Below are 14834 nucleotides of genomic sequence, written 5' to 3'. Positions count from 1 at the left end.
ACCTTGAATTTTAGCAAAAGCAAGGAAAYTTTGAATCCTCTACTTGATTTCAAATCAAGAATAATCCKGTCACCACCTCTTCTAAATYRCACACTWCTCTTTTGAAAATGGCAAGARGAGTGAAWTGGAGGCTAACCCTCCTTTTATACCTTTCCCAATCAGGAAAGTCGACTACCACATGCAGCCTTCACATGCATGCATATACCCATATCTACAAACCCATTCATGCATATTCACATACATACCCTCTCATGCATGTATGTTATATTATGCATACATGCATTATATATTAATTCATGCATATAAATACCCATCTATTTGATGCATACTCATTTATGCACATAATTTTCACACACTAGCATGATCAAATATAACAATTTATCATGCTGTCACATAAACGTTTAACAAATAATCACATATTAATTACCTTGGGTGATAACCAAGATTTCGGTTATCACATACCAGAGGTACCCCATATTCCAGCTTTATCCTCTCAAAAGGATGTTGTGTAAAAATAAGTATCTTGTTTTCTCAAAACATGACATAACCTTTAATCATGGAAGCATTTGTTATCCGCATTGACAAGGATGAAATAATCTAGTCCATGTGATCAATCGCCTTGATGCCAGAGACTGTCTTTCAGTGAGGCAATGACAATCTCTTCTTGCATGTAGTCTTTTTGTATTTGACTAAAAGAAATATGACTAACATGTCTACTTCGACCTCACAGACTCTGAAGATGATAAATGGTTGAACGTAAGACCAAAACACCCAGAGCATCCTCTTCTCTAGAGATACAAGGCCAGGGTGGAAGTCCTTCCAGTCTAAACATCAAAACAAGACTGAAAGAACGTTCCTCTAGACTCGAGGCTAACTTAGAAACATGCGTTGTTTCTAAGGTTACCCCCTTCTGATCTAGTTACAAAATCAGAGTTCACGACTTTTGCTAACTCTATTCAAAGATCCTTGGAAGATCTAAAACTCACCTATTTTTAAGGCCAAGGCTTCTACCTCTAACTCTGAAGTACAATCACTCAGAGCCCTAGTCTCCGATCTTAAAGCACAATCCAGACATCGCACCACCAAGCTTGTAGAACTGAAACACCTGATACTCCATAGCTCAAACAATTTTGCAGCTTATTTACAATCCAAATTTGAAGCTCAGTCTACCCAAGTCTCTAGCACTAAAAGCTCCATTCATAACCTATTTGAGCTTATTCAGAATCGACATATAAGGAAAGCTTCTACCTCTGCTCCTTCCATCTTTGCAACTGACTTCCAATCATTCAACCAAGAGATCAAGGCTTTCATGACATATTCTCATATCTTTGCACCTATTCTCATATCTCTTCATCTGCTTGTACTTCTGATTTGGTCACAAAAGTTGACCTTCAAGACTTCAAGACAACAATCTGTAACACCCCAAACTCCACATTTGTATATAACATATATTTCATATAAAATAAATATAGATTACACCACATAGGTCCCACTAGTACAAGGATTCTATATGTACAGAATATACATATGAATAATTCCAAAATAATATACATGCACTACCACATGTGTAGCAACATGTATCTTCAAAATATACAGGTATCAGGTTGTTCTACATATAAAAGATAACACATAAAGAAAATAATTATATTTTCCCCTTCCCCTTATTATCCTGAGACCCCGCAGTTCTTGCAATGCACATTTTCAAAATAAAAAATAAAGGTTAGACCAGAAGGTTTAGTGAGTAAATCCCTTCTTTGCAAATGCAAGGAGAAAATCACCAAAACCTGATAAAAACATCTTTTATATAAGGAAAATATATTTTAGCAACAACGTGCAAAATCTGCTTATTAGCCAAAATATATATAAATCAACAAATTACTTCATATACAGCACAAATGCAATCTCCTGGTACCCAGAATCCCTTTATAAAATTGACATAGAACTCTTCTGGCTAACGGGCCAAAGCTCATTTGCCCTTGCTAACCAGAATCTCTAGCTCTATTGACCAAAGCCTCTGCACTTAAACGAAACAACATTCAACTAGAAACCCTCTGGACCAACAAAGTCTCTGGTTCAGAAAGGACCTACCTTAACCTTAAAAGATAAATAAGCTAGAATCAGAGCTCTTTTGATTCTTTGTTTCATTTATAAATATTTTTTAAGAAAATATTTTTTTTAAAGACAAAGCTCCGATACAGAGTTTAGACAAAAATACGAAGCAACTATTTTCAAGATACAGAGCTTCTGTATAATACATACAGAACTTCCGGTTCATACAAATTCCCCAAAACATTTTAAAGTCTTTCCACATGACCAGAAGTTCTCTGGTCCTTCTAAAAGACCAAACAAAGCCCCTCTGCATCATTCTCACATATTTTCAAACTTGATAGAAACTATTTAGAAATCATAGGCAATTGATGCTTCTGGTGATAAATCGTTTTCCTCTTATCAATAACATCAAAATTATTATTTCTAAAGAGAACAATACCTCCAAATCATCAAGCCACAAAGAAATGTTGATTTAGAATTATTATATCTGATAGTGATAATAACAAGAGTTATAATATTAACCAAACCAGAAATTGCTTCCCTTATATCCATAGGTACACCTCTCCTTGATATGTCACCCTTATTTTCTCTTTAAAACAAGGTTCCTTACCAGAACAGACTTACGTCACCACGTCTAGAAGTACCCAATACCCAGTTCCAAGCCAGAACAGACAAATGTCACCATGTCTGGGGAAACTATTTCTTAAAACAAAGTTTCATTCCAGAACAGACTTATGTCACTACGTTTGGAAGAAACATTTCCCAAAATAGAGTTTCAAACCAGAACAGACTTACGTCACCACGTCTGGAAGAAACATTTCCATTTTATTACAAGATATAAAATACTCCTTTTCGCAATATAATAAATTAAACAGAAAATGTCAAATCCCATCGTTACATAATTCAAAGTTAAGTTAAATCTCATTCACCAATCAAATTGTACGGATAACTTTGTCCGGACAGGCTTATCCGGACTACACATGTCCGAACAATTTTAGCTGGACACCTCTATTCGGTCAGCACATAAAATACTCTTGGGATATGAACAACTATCCGGACGATGAATAATTATCGAGATAACACTCAACCGGATACACTTTTATCGGACAACATACTGTCCTAATTCAATTCTTACCGTCCAACATGGTGTCCAGACATACCTTCATCAGCCAACACATTGTATGATCATACTCTAATCCGGTCAGCACAGTGTCTGGTGAAGAGACTTAATCGGTCAATGAAGATTAATAAGAACATATACAACATTTTCAGGCCAGGTTTGGGGATTTTTAATCAGGGAGGGGGCGATGATCGAGGATATATTCGAGGATATAATCGGGGGATGGGAACGGTGATCATCGACCCGGTATGTGTATATGTATATATTAATTTGTATATATAACATCATTAAAAGAAAATACTAACATTAATATCTAAAAAGTTTTTATCCACTTACCTCAACACCCCAAATAAACGTCATGAAAAAGTCTAGTTTATTTGTTAATTGTGAAATTGTGATGTTAGTCAGATGATATTTGAACTTCTATTTACTTTTATATTGTAATCTATAACAAGGAGAAGTCTCAAGGACTAATTCAAACACTCAGTAAGATTGAACCAGTCGATCTTTCTGATCTTGAATCTTTATACTCCCTTGACGATGAACCATCAGATCATACGATATGCACAATTGTCTATTCTGATTCGTCATTAGATGAAGAATACAACTCAGACTCAGAATATCCTTGTTTGTAATTGGTTTGATTATGTTTGAGACATTTAGACTTACATGTTTAAAAAAAAATACAATTTACTTTTAGTTGTAAAAGTTAACATATTGTTATTTTTGGGTCAGTTTTGGTTTTGGTTCGGGTATAACCAACTGTAAACGAGGAAACCAATGAGGAAAGAGGATTTTTATCCTTAATGGGTTCTCCAATAGGGATCGGGGAAATTGCAGGAGCGATGCGGATCCCAAATAAGATCGAGACGATTAGGGAAACGATTTTGGACTTTTGGTTCCTAGTTCGGGGAACAAGGCATGTCAATAAGCAGACAGAAACCCGGCCCCTTGCCATTACTACTAGGGATGCTCAAAAATCCGACCAACCCAACCTAACGTAAAATAACCCAACCGAGTTGGATTAGGTTGGGTTGAGTTGGGTTGGATTGGATTGGATTGGATTAGATTGCAATTTGATTTGGGTTGGGTTAAATTTTTTCCAAATGTTAAATTGTTCAAATCCCTTAACGCGATCAACCCAATCCGAGCACCACAAATTACTACTCCTCTTCATAAACCTGAAAATAGTAATGCCCCGAGTAAAACAAGCAGAGGAGTGTAGGATGATATTAGCGAACCGGCCGAGGGCGGTTGCTGTGGAATTACAATCTCAAATAACCAGAAGGAAGTTCGTTTCTTCAATGGAGAAAAATGCAAACGTGCAAGTCCCCGAAACGAGGGAGTATTTCCATTATAACCACACTGATTCTTGCAAGTTCTCCAGATGGAATTCTAGGTACTTCTCATTTCATATGCTTCTGTTAAATCATAAGCCAACTCCAGGTCTAGTTAAGTTGAATTCCTTCCCCAATACAGAAGAATAGAGCTTAAAATTGATTTTTGGATTTATATTCTACGCGTTGAGAATGCATGAATTTCTCATACGGAGGGATTAAAAGAAATTGTTGTTGTAAAATTCATAGCAGTTTTTGGATTTTTGTGTTGACACTATCATTCTAATTCTACTCGCGGTGATTGTTATCATAACTAATGCAGTTCGCTGAGAAGTTGAACTTGATATAAACTCCGAAGTTGAAGAGTATATCACGTTTGACATTTAGACTCAAAAAATGCCAACTCTGTTTTTCGAATGGGAAGGAGTAGATAAAAAGTTTTCCCCTTCTACTATTTCTTTGGTCAATTTACCCAATTTATAAAGTCTGATTTGGCTTCTGAAGGAATAGTTGAGAAAGGATGACTGCTTAGTTAAAATAAGAATTGCTTTTTGGTTGAACCATCTAGTTACCCAATCTAAAAGGTCTGAATATATTTCTATTTTTGCTGTTGTAGGGAGTCTTATGTGTTCATGTATGCCAGACCATGGCAAAAAGTTGTCCACTTCTACTCGAATCTTGTCAACGGTCATACTACATTGCTTCAATCGTTAGGAACCAAGGTTGGTATTTGATTATGTTATGTTCTCTAGCCCAATTAAGTTCATAGTCTATAAAGGGTATACTCTCGGTATCCCAAGTAAAGATTACACCACAAATAAGCTGTACCTTTAAATTACTGCCATAAACTTTATTTGCCAATGTGACAGATATTATGTAAAATTTGTAACAGAATTCATCCTTACCTGACAGAAAAAAATGTAACTTCTGTTTTAGTTTTGGAATGGGGGGGAGTATTTAGATAGACAATAGCTATGACATGTATTCCAAAGTTAAACAACTGACTAATTTGCTTATCTGTATATCTGCTTGTGGATGCTCTTTGGATGTCCTGTTTCATGAAAGCATATGCAGGTTATAAATAAATTAAATTTCTTCCTGCACTTTCCAGTTCTGGAAACGACTCAAACCATATTAAACCAAATGAACCTAGTAAATCCCAAGAAGTATTTTAAAGGACCTAGGTCCTTTGTTTGAAACCGAGATGCAAGGAAATCTTTTAGATTCTTGATCCCATTCTTATCACTCCCAGTAATCACAATGTCATCAACGTATACCACTAGTAGAATACATCCGGAAGATGATGAAGTAAAGAACACAGAATGATCATAAGAGCTCATCCGTAAGCCAAACTCAGTCACTACGACATTAAACCGTCCAAACCAAGCACAAGGGGATTGCTTTAAACCATACAATGATTTACACAGTTCACGAACTCTACCAGACTCCCCCTGAGCAACAAACCCAAGTGGTTGCTTCATATAGACTTCCTCATGTAAATCACCATGCAAGAAGACATTTTTCACATCCAATTGGTGTAGTACCCAGTCGTAAGTAGCGGCTAATGAAACAAACAGGCGGATGGAGGGTACCTTAGCCACAGGAGAAAATGTCTCGTGGTAGTCGACCCCATAAGTCTGAGCATATCCTTTGACTACCAATCGGGCTTTTAGACGAGCCACAGATCCACCTAGATTAACATTCACAGTGAATACCCATTTACAACCAATTGCCTTTTTGCCTGCACGTAACTCTACCAAATCCCATGTATCATTATGATCGAGAGCATTCATCTCATCAATCATAGCATCCCGTCATCCAGGATGGGCCAAAGCTTCACCAACCATTTTAGGAACATATAAAGAATCAAGTGTAGAGATCAAAGAACGAGAACGTGAAGAAAGTTTATCATAGGAAACAACAAAAGAAATAGGGTAAGTACATGAGCGCTTACCTTTCCAAAGAGCAATGGGAACATCAAGATCTGAATCTGTGTATCGGAAGGTGGTGGATCACTCGAAGCAAGAGGATCATCATTAGATTTAAACTGAATTCTTGAGAAGTCTGATACAATCAAGATCAATGGGGTCACTAAAGATGTTATCCAACTCTGGTTATTTCCTTCTGTTTCGAGGGACGAGGCTAAGAAGCGGCTAAAAAGCCAAGACCCAAACTCCTTTACCACTTAGGGGGCATTATTGGAAGACTTTCTAGCCATGTTCTCCAATTCGGGAAAGACGGTCAAGCTCCAAAATGAGATCATGTTCTTTTACCAAACTGAGCAAAAGTCCTTGTATGAAGCATGAGAGCGCTACAAGGAGCTCCAGCCTCATTGTCCGCACCATGCATCCCGGAATGGCTCATCATTCAAACTTATTATACTTGTTTGAAGCATTAGGTGAAAATCTCTATTGGAGGAAATGGCCTCATTGGAGTAATGAGCGGGCCATACCTAAGAATCGCTGAGGTTTGAATTGGATGCCTTAACAATATTTTCCCCATATAGGTCTGCCCCTGGCAGAGGCCGAGTACAGAGTTATGAGTAGGGCCAGAACTGAACTTACTTGGTTGACCAGGCTTTTTACATGAGTTGAAAATCCCAAACATCACTCCAGTTCCATTGAAATGTGATATTTTAGGCTTTTAGCAGCAATTTACATTGCCGGAAATCCACTACATCATGATCGAACCAAACACATAGAACTGGCATGTCACTGTAAAAAGAAACAACTCTAAGATGGGCTAATTTCAGTTCATCATGTTAGTACTGACCAATTTTGGCTTATACTTTCACCAAAAGCTTGTCTGGCCAGCCACATCATTACATACTCAACAAGTTGGGGTTTTGTTCACCCTGCAACTTGAGAGGTGGGGGCGCTAGATATACTTAAGCCAATCATGTTACCTAACCGTAGTTATGATGGTAACCCAATTTGTTCGGTTTGCACATTGTGTTAATTCTGCTAACTTGTAAAAAGTTTGTTATTTTTTATAGTATGTTAGCTACCTACTTGTGGTTTTTCATTGTATATAAGATCTAATTCTGTATATAGAATGATAAGATGAAGGACCATTTATCAATCAAAACTCACTCTGTTGTTCATTTTCTCATCTTTAACATGAAATCAATGTTAGCAAACATCTCAACAGTTATTCTATATGCAATTATCGTGGTTGTGTTCTCTAATGATACTAGTTTGGTTTACTAGTACTAAAATTGCAATTCTGGTGGTGCTCTTAAGACCCAACTCTCCCACCAATCTTGTGCTACAGCCTAGAAAGACTAACAAAGGGAAAATTTTGGTATAGAAATCATGTATGATGCAACTTCACAGCTAATACTATAGTATTGATAACAATGTGAATGCCATAATCAGCCCAAGTTTGTCCATGAAGTGCATCCCCCTGTGGCCTTGATTTGTGTGCGTGGTTTATAAACTGCTAAGATTTGAGAGCCATTCTGCATACTTGTAAATTGACAAGTTTTACAAGGGGTTGCTAAAATACTAATTTATTTTAGCTTCTAGTTTGTTAACTAATAATTTATTTTAGCTTCTAGTTTGTTAACTAATATTTGAACCATCTTATATAGTTAATATATTTTCTTTTAGTAGTTTGTTCCTTCAGTGAAATAATTGAAATCCATTGATAAATGCATTATCTTGGTAAGTTACAAGGCAGGCAGAATGACTTTTCTTCCTATTATGTGCATTTTTTGGGGAGCAATATAGGGTTTCTTAAGCAGTGGTAGCTTCCTTATTTCTTGTCTATTTCTTAGCCTTTAGAACTCATGTTAATTCAACAAACTGGAGGTTATATAATTTATCTTTGACAGAGTTATGATTTCTTGATTATTCGTAATATCTTTGCAGACACATCAAATTCCTGATGATGCTAGTATAGAGCCTTGTGAATCTGAAGTTGTTATTACTCCTGAAAAACGAGCTGGAAGATGGGCACGAGCAAATTTTAAGATAGTCCTGTCATATCATGGGGGATCCTTTGATGGATGGCAGAAGCAACCGGGCTTGAATACTGTTCAAGCGTAAGATGTTTCCTGATGATTGGTGCCAAAAATGCAAGTCCATACATGCATACGCATTATCATATGAACATAAATAACTCATTATTTGCAAGTGCATATTGACAACGAAATTTATATTGTTAAAATGAGAGGAACAACATGCTTATTTGCTTCTCCATTAGCATGCAATAAAAAAATATGTTGGTGTATATATAGAATTGTATTTGCACTCTCTGACTACCATAATGTTCAACAGTAAGATGAAATCTTGCCGTTCATGTTCTAATGCATGCTATCTTACACTCTCCTTGTTCCGACAATTTCTTCTACACAGGGTGATTGAAAAGTCTCTTGGGAAGTTTGTTGATGAAAAGAAAGCTGCAGTACTGAGGGATAAAGATTTACCACTCGAAGGCACTGTTGTAGTTGCTGGACGAACTGACAAAGGGGTGACGGGTTTCCATCAAGTCTGCTCTTTCTGTATGTCATAATCTAGTATTGCCATACTCCTCTTCCAAATCTTAAGTATCTGTTTTCAAAGAAATTTCTTTAAAAAAAAACTAGTATATCAGTGGAAGAAAGCATTGCATGTGCCATATGATGTTGCTGCTATTTTCATGTGACGGGGGGAGGATATATTAATTTTGTATGGTGTTGCTTATGGTGCCTTATTTTATTTATAATGTAAATGCTATGTTAGGGGGTGTTGCATTTTCTCCCACGGGGATATGAAATACAAAACAGGGACAAGAAGCTTGCCATCTTTTATGTGCAAAATTGAAAAAAAGAAAAATAAGAAAACTCAGGCATGCTGTGAAACCGACTTACAGCAATGTAAAACTGCCTGACAGATTATAAAAAACTGGCGTGTGACTTGTCATTGTTTTGAGTGTAAGCCATGCTACTGAAAGCCTTGACATAACTTGCTCAATCTTTAAAGATGAACCCCTATGCTTCTCGAAATTTCTCATCTTTCAAGTAAACTTCTCCTTAAAGGTACAGCTTCATTTCTATCTAAGAATGGCCCAGCAAAGTATCGGCAGGAATGTGATTGCAGATTGCCCAGGTGCTCCATTTAAAATGCAAGAGCTGGGACCCTATTCCGTACTTTGTTTTCTTCCGCACCATTTTGTGTCTCTACATTTAGGGAAACTGATGAATCACTTGTCTTCATTTTCTTATTTCATAAGATAAACTTCACTAAACATATTTGTTGTTCATTAACTGCTTAAGTTTTTTCTTTTCGGCAAAAAATTGAAATTTGTATTGAAAAAGATCCCATAGAGATCCTCAATACTAAAACTGCCTTGATGGCTTGAGAGATAGGCAAGCTGCCTTCCACATACAAATATACAATGACATTGCCATTATGCAAAAGATTAACTGCTACGAACATCCCCTTAAGTACTTGAATAATTGAGAAAAGAAATGTGTTCTCACCACATATCTCGACCTGCTTGAATCCAAGCTCTGTGGATCTTCTGGAAAACCGAAGAAAGAACAGCCAAAGGCTTGTGACGGAACTCAGAAAAGGTTGTTGTTCAACTCAGCTAAGCAAGAATTGAAGGCACAAAACTACCAATTGAGCAAGATTAACCTACATAACCTGGAGTGATCCAATGATCTTCCTCGATTGAATATATCTCAAAACAACATTGTAGCCTAACAAATGGGAAAAATCCCCAAGCATTAAAAACCAGGCACCACCCAAAGTGAACAGAACACAGTACAAGGCCACTCACATCCACCATCATATATATGGGTTAGGAATCCTATAACTTCTTCAACCTTACAAGGTCATGACAAAGCAACCTCAGGAGAGCTAATGCCAAGTAATATTGCTAATGCATTCGAATCACAACTACAAGTGATTTGTAAGTAGTGAGCGGTATCCATTACCTAGTCACCCTCAAAGAGGGGTTCTTGCAGAACAAGATAACAATGCTCCTTTCCTCATGTTTACCAAGTAACTCCTGGTAAACCAAGTAATCCTAAATTTTATCGCCTGCAGCCACCTGTACAAGCCTGATGCTCGTCAAGTTTGTTTTGATGATTGATAATTTGAAACATCTGGACCATGCTTTGTAAGGAGAAACAGTATCTTTTTGTCAATACAAAAGACACAAACACCATGGGAAAAGCTTATTCAAAGCTTCAAAAATTGCTGTAGATTCCATTTTAGAAACTCCTATCATCTTTAAAAGGAAAAAAGAAAAAGAAGTACATCAACAAATTTATCTTCGCTTCTGCCACACCTCACAAAACTTCATTTCTGATAATCCTATCTTCTGGGGCCATATTAAACCTGATTAAATTGTGCGTTTACTTATCATCTCCCCCCCCCAAACACATCGACAACAAAACTCAAAAGCAAAAAAGTAAGAGGAAAACAAAAATATAAAAGAACATAGCCTCCATGTAGACAGATGAGCAAGCCAAATGGACATTTAACTGTGCCCAAGGGAACCATCCGAACTGTCTGATGGAGATCTAGTGTTTCACTGACTTACTACTGCAATTTACATACGTTTGAAGTTAACCATCTGTGTAGCTTGTAATACTTACCTACAATTGCTCAAATGTTTAGATACATGGAGAGAGGATGTAAGAACTCAAGATATTGAAGATGCCATTAACAGCACAATACCAGGAAAGCTAAGGGTCATATCTGTTTCTCAGGTACTGCAGTTGGCAATTGACATGTGTAAGAAAATGAAAAATGCTCAGTCCCTCTTCTCCTGCTACGGTGTGTTAAGCACATGACATGATTTAGAAATATCGATCATGGAGTTCATTAATTTTGCAACTTATTCACTTTAATTTTTTACAATAGTGATGTGTTAATTATTACAGGTATCACGCTCATTCCATTCTAACTTCTCTGCAAAATGGAGGCGCTATTTGTATATCTTCCCTTTGAATGATGGGGAGACGGAGAAAGAAAGCAGGCAGAGTGAGGAAGATACCACATTATGTTTTCATGAAAAAATTGGTGACCAAGAAAATAATAAAGATGATTTTGTTGGTGAGGGAAGTTTAGAATCTGCAGTTGATGATAAAGATGATCTGGGAAGTATAAAAAAACCAACCAGGTTCAGAGTTAGCAAGGTTAACAAGCTTCTTCAACAACTAGAAGGGAAATTGTTATCTTACAAGATATTTGCTCGTGATACAAAACCCTCAAGAAACATGTAAGCCTGATTTTACACGAAATAATTTATTTTTGTATACGTCCATCTTCTCATGAAACATGTAATTAACGGGAATGAAAATAAAAGAAACTGTTTGTTTTTATATAATATAATGGGCCCATTTCCTCAGAAGCCCAAGTTTTCTTTCGTGGTTAAACTTGTGGGGGGGGGGGGAGTGAAAAATCATTCCCATTTTCATTTCTTGTCATTTTCATTTTTCCTATTTTCGTCCCCCCACCTGAACCAAACACCCCCTAAGCTTCTTCCATCACTTAACACTCAAAACTAAAGTCACTCCAATGTAGTGAGTTAACATGAGACTATCCAAGAAGAGAGAACCAAATTTCCTTACTAGATATAGAAATAGACTAGTGAAATGTCCTTGGAAAGAATGGGCAATCACCAAATATTTATCTTATAAGTTTGATGCACCATAGGAAATGTATGATTATATTATGTGATTTTTACAGTTATGCATCTTTTTTCTACCACTATAAAAAATCTGTGATATGTCAAGCAATTGTCATTCAATTCAATGGTGTAATCTCCATTTATGTTCTATCTTGCATAATTTACATTATAAGCAATATGTTTGTGGTAAAACCTCTTATTGTGCATCTCCTTCACTTGCTTCTGTTGTACCAAATTTATACCTAAAATCATTTTCATACAAAATCGGATGGTGCTTCTATGCTTTTTTCACCTTGAAATACATTTTTATGAGTTTTCCTTTGAGTTAAAATGTAGTTCATGCATGCGTGAAAAAACACAGTGATTTCAGGAGCTTTAGTTAGTATTGTTGAGTTTACCTTTATTTACTTCTGAAACTGCTTGGCATCGTGGACTTGGGTTTTTCTGGCAGCTGAGACTAGCATTTGCATTTGCAACTACATGCAGTTTCTCTGCCTTCAGTCAATGAAATTGCAACTGTTGTATTGCTTTGATTGCTTGTTGGTAGGGTTCCTACAGCATGCTATCCTGTCTTATGCAACTGTTCCTGTAGTAGCTTAGCCATACATTTTATGATACATCATAAGGAGAAATATGTTAATCACATGACATGAATTCACAATAAGTGGAGGGACTTGGAGAAAATGTTGGCATGATATTCGCATGAGAGCAAGATAGCACTTCGTGTGTCTTGCAGCTTCCATGTTTATCTCTTCCCTATAATGTTATAGGAGAAGAGCAAGTCATCACACTTTTTCTGTGTATTACGTAACAAGAACTTCACAATGCACATATATATTAACTTATTATTTGAACCTCTTCCAGTCCGATCCTTTAAAAGATCAACGTCTGGTGCCTCATATGTTTTTTACTGCTAGAGTTGTCTTCTAGAGTTACATGCCACAACCAACATTTATGCTAATCCTATAACCTGCCACTGGCTATCTGAATAAGAACATGCGAATCATGTTTCCCTGTTTTTAAGTTTGTTGAAGCAATATAAGTCCATTTGTTAGTTATTCTTGTTAGGGCTGGCACGTCAGCTGCTTGAAGTTGGTCTGAACAAAAATCCATTCTCGTTCTAAAAATTTTGTTCTCTAACTGCATTATCTGTTCATATTGCAGTGGTCCACCAACCGAGTGTTTTATCTTCCATGCCCGAGCCACACAAGTATCTTTAACCATTGATAAGGAGGTTCTCAACTTTTCCATGGCATATTTGAGATTTATACTGTCTACTGTTACGTTTGGGTTGATGTCTCACATCATGTTTGCTGTTCTAATAGCTTCAGCAGTTATGTGTTTTTTTTCTTTGAGTCTCAAATACTTGATCCATACCCCTTTGGTGATTGCTACACTTATTATGATTAACCAAAAAGAAGGCTATATATTGGGAAAAGGATTGTTTGGTGACTTCACAAAAGTACCTGCGAATCTTACTCTTAAATTAAGTCATGGTATGAAAGTGCTCTTTTTTTATTCTAGGGTTGGTTTCAAGGTGCTGTAATATTGAGATTAATAGGACAGGATTGCATGAAAAAGAAAGCTGGGTGCTAAAGTAAATAAAACTTGAGGCATAATTTATAGATTCTTTTAATAATATAAATTCTTTGGAAAATGGAACTTTATTAAGTTTATGAGATATTCTTATGCTCGACGCTTCTTGCAAATAGTACAAGAGTTCTATGAGCAGTTGGGGAATCTAGAAAAGTTTTGCTTAAACTTTCTTAATTAGATCTTGCTTTTGATATAGATCACAATACCTTGGTTCTTTTACCCATGGTATGAGGTTCTATGGAACTTTTGCAGATGTAGAAGTCTTTGACTTGTCATGAACCTTGATCTAAGATGATTCTAAGAAGACATTACTCTCTTTTGTTCATTCATGTTAAAAGTTTCTCTACATTTTGCTTCCCCGGCCCCATTTGTTTGTTCCATGAATTCTATCTTTGATCTCACTTCCATTTTGCGCGCATAACCTATCCCAGTTTTGAATCATACAAGCTTGCATGATATGTGATCACTGATCAGCTTGTATTTTCGTTTTTTCTTCACATTTTTTCATTCTTATATGCCACCTGTGATTATACATATGGAGTTCTTCTTGATATATGCATTTGCTAGAATTTTACGCCTTACTAACTGCTTTCCACTTCTCATTAAGAAAGGAGAATCTATCGAGGCAATGTGCATCGAATTGGTTGCTAATAGCTTCTTACGCAAGGTATAAATCTGATTAGATTATCTTATCTTCATTTTTTTGCACTAATTCTAATATAATGTAATTTGGAAAAACTGCAACCTGAGAAACTTTGTCTTAACAGTTTTGACTTGCCTAAGTCCTCCCTTTCTATTTTTAGCCCTGTCAGTGGATACATACAAATAAGTGTGTATTTATAATACATAGGTCACAAAACGATAATTTATATTTACTTTTCCAAAGCTAGCTAAAGGTATCAACGACAGTGAGCACCAACAATAGGATTATATAACCTTTACAGAGATTTCACATTATATAATAGAAGCATGTGGTAGTGTTTGAAGTGTATTATGATAAACCTCCTTTATGGTTCACATACAGGAGAAGGGACTAATTGTGTGTTGTTTAGTCTCGTTATAATAAATATAGGAAGAGGGGTAGTTTGGTACTTTTCCTATTCTGA

The 14834-nt window shown here is 36.4% G+C and overlaps 1 protein-coding gene and 1 non-coding gene across 3 annotated transcripts in view; one reads left to right on the top strand and one right to left on the bottom strand.

The window, feature by feature from the left end:
- The first annotated feature begins 4372 nt into the window (after window positions 1-4372).
- The window catches only part of LOC112503249 (tRNA pseudouridine synthase A), a 17943-nt gene continuing 7481 nt past the window's right edge, over window positions 4373-14834 (top strand). Inside the window, exons 1-8 of one of the 2 annotated variants that reach the window (XM_025107311.1) lie at window positions 4373-4568; window positions 5123-5228; window positions 8379-8551; window positions 8865-9010; window positions 11118-11209; window positions 11384-11721; window positions 13297-13366; window positions 14336-14395. In XM_025107311.1, coding sequence (XP_024963079.1) covers window positions 4396-4568; window positions 5123-5228; window positions 8379-8551; window positions 8865-9010; window positions 11118-11209; window positions 11384-11721; window positions 13297-13366; window positions 14336-14395 — 1158 coding nt within the window. In that variant the 5' untranslated portion in view covers window positions 4373-4395. The remainder of the gene's footprint in view (window positions 4569-5122; window positions 5229-8378; window positions 8552-8864; window positions 9011-11117; window positions 11210-11383; window positions 11722-13296; window positions 13367-14335; window positions 14396-14834) is intronic. The other variant, XM_025107312.1, reaches the window with a different exon arrangement.
- LOC112503250 lies at window positions 6750-6855 on the bottom strand. The gene has a single exon (XR_003067900.1). It is a non-coding gene; the product is annotated as a small nucleolar RNA R71 (small nucleolar RNA).

The sequence above is a fragment of the Cynara cardunculus genome, unplaced genomic scaffold (assembly GCF_001531365.2).
Source record: "Cynara cardunculus var. scolymus isolate 2C unplaced genomic scaffold, CcrdV1 Un_Scaffold_2748, whole genome shotgun sequence".
In the NCBI taxonomy this organism is placed as follows: domain Eukaryota; kingdom Viridiplantae; phylum Streptophyta; class Magnoliopsida; order Asterales; family Asteraceae; genus Cynara; species Cynara cardunculus.
The sequence above is the reverse complement of the archived record's forward strand: the minus strand, read 5'-3'. Positions and strand labels throughout refer to the sequence as shown.